Source organism: Solanum lycopersicum, chromosome 9 (genome assembly GCF_036512215.1).
Source record: "Solanum lycopersicum chromosome 9, SLM_r2.1".
Classification (NCBI taxonomy): Eukaryota; Viridiplantae; Streptophyta; class Magnoliopsida; order Solanales; family Solanaceae; genus Solanum; species Solanum lycopersicum.
The window spans coordinates 58,805,112-58,810,726 of NC_090808.1; the positions used below are offsets into that span (position 1 = coordinate 58,805,112).

The following is a 5,615-nucleotide window of genomic DNA, read 5'->3' on the forward strand; positions in this document are numbered from 1 at the left end:
TGGCATCAGAAAGTGTGACCTTTCCAGCCAATGGCAAAGAAGTTTAGGAAAGTGACTTGCCCATATAAAAGGCACTTTCCTAAACATTTGTGAGTAGTTTTTGCAACTTGATAAAACTTTTCAAGAACTCTTGCAAAAGCTAACACAAAGCAAAGACAGAATTATTCCAAGAAAAACAGCAACATCTGGAGCTTTTCGTCTAGTTGTTTAGGAATTTATTCTCTTGTTCTTAAATTGTAAACCACTCCTGAATTTATACAGGATTTGGTGTGTTGTGTTAAAAGTCTAGGTTGTCCAGGTGGGATAGCTTAGTGGGTAGATTGTTTTCTACTTAGGCTTGTTAAGCAATAGAGGGCTATTGCTTAACGGTAAGATTGATAACTCTCTCTTATATTTGGTGTAATCGTTTTTTACTTTTGCTTTTGAAGATTAGTGAAAACGATTGAAAATCATGTGAGGCAGGTCGTGGTTTTAATCCCTTAAGCAAGGAGGTTTCCACGTAAAATCATTGTGTTGATTTTACTGCATTTAACTTTCTGGTAATTTTCTGGAGTGTAGTAAGGGACCTGGTCCATTACTTGTTAAGTGAATGCTCATATTATATCAAGTGGTATCAGAGTAGGCACTATCTATTTGGTTAACACCAAGGAAGTGATATTGCTCTAGAATGGCAGCTCCACTTAACCTCGAGAAGGTCAGTCATCACACAGACCTCCTCATTTCAATGGACACTTCTACAGTTGGTGGAAAGTTAGAATGCACGATTACCTCATGGCTGAAGATAGCGAGTTATGGGATATTGTACTAGATGAACCAAGTGTTCCAATGATGGAAGAAAAGGATGGAGAAAAGACCATTACTGTTCCAAAGCCCAGGCAGAAATATGATGATGCTGACAGGAAAAAGATTGAAAAGGGTTTCAAAGCTAAAACTCTTCTGGTCTGTGGGATAGGACCTGATAAGTACAACAGAGTGTCAGCTTGTGAGTCTGCTAAGGAAATTTGGGATTGCTTGAAGACTGCACATGAAGGAACTGTACAAGTCAAAGAATCTAAGATTGACATGCTTACCTCACAATATGAGAACTTCAAAATGAAGGAAGGAGAAACAATACATGACATGTTCACCAAGTTGTCTTCTATTACAAATGAGCTGCGAAGTCTGGGTGAACCTATAAGCATGACCAAACAAGTCAGGAAAGTGCTTCGAGTTCTTCCAAAGTCTTGGGAGAGCAAAGTTGATGCCATTATAGAAGCCAAGGACTTGAAGGTGCTGACTATGGATGCTTTGATTGGTAACCTTAAAACACATGAGATGAATCGAAACTATGATTTGTCAAAAAGGGAAGTCAAGAAGGACAAGTCATTGATGTTGAAGTATAAATCAGATGAAGATTCAAGTGATGATGATGATATGGCATATCTCATCAGTAGATTTCAAAAAATTGTGAGGAAAAACAAAATTTATAAAAGAGGAACAAATGGGACTCGAAATGCTGCTCAAGGTGATACTTGCTACAAGTGTGGAAAATCTGGGCACTTCATCAGAGAGTGTCCTTTGCTCAAGAATGAAAACAATGAACAGCAAAAACACAAGGGTGACAAAGAAAATAGAAGGGACCTGGTACCTGGTAACAGAGATCGTAAAGCTTCTGCTGATATGGTTGTCAAAAGGGCTCTTGCTGCTTGGGGGGATTCTTCAAGTGATTCAGAAGATCCTGATGAGCCAAAAGATGTGTCTATGGTCGTTGTGCATGAGGAGGAAACTGTCTTCAATGAAATATTTGCTCTCATTGGCACACACAGAAAATAAAGAGGAGGACAATCAGGTAACTCTTCTTGACATGAAAAATGACTTGGATAAATATTCTCTTAAAAAATTGAGAGCTTTGGCAAAAGTCATGCTAGATTCGGTGATAGAGTTAACATCTGAAAGAGATACCATGAATGCTGAGCTTGAAATTTTAACTGAAAACAAAGTTCAATTTGAAGAGACAATGTCAAGAATGGTGTCTCTAGAGTCAAATAACTCTGAACTTAAGAACCAGTTGTATTAGATTACTGAAGAAGCTGAAAAGCTGAATGGAAAATCAAATAGTCTGCAAGCTGAAATTCAAGAAAAATTGAAACACTCTGAAACAAATCTTAGTCTGTCACTTGAAAAGAGTAACAAATTAGAACAGGATATTGTGAAACTTAAGGAAGAACTTGAAAAATCTCTTAAGTGGACCAAATCCTCATAGTTGCTGTCAAATGCGACAAATCAGAGTAATTTCAATAAGAAAGGACTAGGAAGTCTGAACATAAGTCCTCCGTATAATCCTCACAGTAAGTATGTGTTTGTGTCTGATAATCTGCTGTGTCTTCATTGTGGTAAGAACGAACATTTGAAGAATGAGTGTGTTAGCTGGAAAAACTCGTGTGAAAGGTACTCTAATTATGTTGAAAGACAAAATGTACCAAAAGATAGACCTGGTCCTGCAGAGCCTGTCTCAACTCACAGATTTTCAAAGAAAAAATCTGTTCCTGCTCCTATGTCTTTTGTTAAAAAGCTTCAAAATATACCATATTGGACCAAGTACAATATGATCACTCCTTTGTTTGCCCATTGGGAACTCAAGCTGAAATGGGTTCCCAAGCTTAACAAGTGATTTTTGGTGCAGGTGAGTGAGAGCAGCAGTCAATGTTGGTATATGGATAGTGGTTGCTCTAAACATATGACTGGTGATGTAAAGAACTTCCTCTCACTCAAGACCCTCCAAGGAGGAGGTGTCTCATTTGGTGATGGCAAGAAGGGGTACTTTTGGGAGTTGGCAAAGTAGGAAGATCTCTTAAAGATTCAATTGAAAATGTTTACCATGTGGATGGATTGAAGTACAGCTTGCTAAGTGTGTCACAAATCTGTGATAAAGGAAATGAGGTCAAGTTTACTTTTGAGAAATGCACTGTGGTGTGTTTAACTACAAACAAAGTAATTCTCACTGCACACAGAAGTAAAAATATGTATGTGGCAAACTTGGAAATCTCTCATGGAGATGACTTAACATGTCTTAGTGGTCAAAATGAAAATGCTGATCTCTAGCATCGTAGGCTGGGACATGTGAGTTCATCTTTATTGAACAAGTTGATTTCTAAGGACCTGGTCCGAGGTTTGCCCAAAATGAAGTTTGCTGAAAATAAATTATGTGAAGCATGTGTTAAAGGAAAGCAAATCAGATCATCATTTAAGCCCAAGAATCAGGTAACATCATCAAGAACCTTAGAGCTACTTCATATGGACCTTTGTGGACCCTTGAAGGTTCAAAGCAGAAATGGTAAGAAGTACATTTTGGTAATTGTTGATGACTATTCAAGATACACTTGGACGAGATTCTTGATATCAAAGGCAGATACAGCTGATGAGCTGGTGGTATTCTTCAAAATGATTCAAACCAAATTGAATCAAGTTGTTTGCAGCATTCGATCTGATCATGGGACAGAGTTTGAAAACTCAACACTGGATAGATTCTGTATGGAAAATGGTACAAGCCACAATTTCTCTGCTCCAAGAACTCCTCAACAAAATGGAGTAGTGGAAAGAAAGAACAGAACCTTGGTGAATATTGCCAGAACTATGGTTATTGAATCAAATCTTCCTCAAAGTTTCTGGGCTGAAGCTGTTAACACAGCATGTCATGTTACCGTTAGGTGTCTAATAAGAGCTGTGCTGAATAAGACTCCATACGAACTGCTCAACAACAGGAAGCCAATGCTGAGCTATCTTAGAGCATTTGGATGCAGATGTTTTGTGCTGAATAATGAGAAGGATGATTTGGGAAAGTTTGATCCCAAAAGTGATGAAGGAGTATTTGTTGGATATTCTTCATCCAGCAAAGCCTACAGAATATTCAACAAACGAACACAATGCATTGAAGAAAGCATTCATGTTGTCTTTGATGAAAATGGAAGCTTGAAGAATGATGGATCAAATAATGATGATAATGTACTGGAAATGCTCAAATCCAAGAAGACTGAAGAAGCTGAAGCTCATGCAGATCAACAACTGAAAAATGATTGTGATGATCAGAATCATAGTCTACCTGAAGAGGATGCTGAGGTTGAACAGGATGATATGGTACCTGGTACTACTCAAAACTCCAGCCAAAGTACATCAGACTCCCCAGAAGATGATGTCACTCTTGATGAAGAAGAACATGCTGATCTGTCAAATCAGTCTGCTGCAAAGTCAGGATGGAAGCATAGTTCATCACATCCTCTTGATAATCTCATTTCTCCCTTGAATTCTGGAATTCAAACTAGATCAAAAATAAGAAATCTAGTTGCATTCTCAGCATTCATATCATCTATTGAGCCCAAGAATGTTAAAGAAGCTTTAGGTGATGCAGACTGGATCAATTCTATGCAAGAAGAACTCCATCAGTTTGAAAGAAGTAAGGTATGGTACCTGGTTCCTCGACCTGAAGGCAGAACAATAATAGGAACTAGGTGGGTATTCAGAAATAAACTTGATGAAAATGGAGTGATTACTATAAATAAATCCAGGCTGGTGGTGCAAGGATACAATCAAGAAGAAGGAATTGACTATGATGAGACTTTTGCACCTGTTGCCAGAATGGAAGCTATTAGAATCTTAATAGCCTTTGCTGCTTTTATGGGGTTCAAGCTGTATCAAATGGATGTGAAGAGTGCATTTCTAAATGGAGATCTCAAGGAGGAGGTATATGTCAAGCAACCTCCTGGTTTTGAAGATGCAGAGCTACCAAATCACGTGTTCAGATTGAATAAGGCACTATATGGTCTGAAACAAGCTCTAAGAGCATAGTATGAAAGGTTGTCAAAGTTTCTGCTAAAAAATGGTTTCAAAAGAGGCAAGATAGACAATACTTTGTTCTTATTAAAAAGAGAACAAAAATTGCTTATCATTCAAGTCTATGTGGATGACATAATTTTTGGAGCTACTTCAGAACATCTCTGTGAAGAATTCTCATCACTGATGGGAAGGGAGTTTGAAATGAGTATGATGGGTGAGTTGACATTCTTCTTGGGGCTGCAAATCAAGCAATCATCAAATGGGATTTCAATATGCCAGGAGAAGTATATCAAAGAGCTGCTGAAGAAATTCAATATATTTGATTCTAAACCTATTGATACTCCTATGAGAACAAATTCCAAGATTATAGTAGAAGAATCTGATCCCCTTGTGAATCAGACAATGTACAGAGGAATCATTGGTTCCTTGTTATATCTGACTGCTAGCAGACCTGATATTGTGTATAGTGTTGGAATATGTGCCAGGTTTCAAGCATATCCTCGTGATTCTCACCTGAAGGCTGCAAAACGTATTCTTAGATACTTGAAGAAAACAGGGGACCTGGTTCTCTTCTATCCTGCAGGTGATACTTTTGATCTAGTTGGTTTTGCAGATGCTGATTTTGCAGGTTATCAAGTTGACAGGAAGAACACCTCTGGAATGGCTCATTTCCTTGGATCATCACTTATCTCTTGGGGCACCAAGAAGCAGAATTATGTGGCTCTTTCAACTGCTGAAGCTGAATATGTAGCTGCTGCAGCATGCTATTCTCAATTGCTGTGGATCAGGAAACACTTAGAAGATTT

At 38.2% G+C, this 5,615-nt stretch overlaps 1 protein-coding gene across 1 annotated transcript; it reads left to right on the top strand.

The window, feature by feature from the left end:
* The first annotated feature begins 771 nt into the window (after positions 1–771).
* LOC138338618 (uncharacterized) lies at positions 772–1,812 on the top strand. Its single transcript, XM_069289598.1, has one exon. It carries the CDS (start codon positions 772–774, stop codon positions 1,810–1,812), a length of 1,041 nt encoding a protein of 346 aa, XP_069145699.1.
* The last annotated feature ends 3,803 nt before the right edge of the window (positions 1,813–5,615 follow it).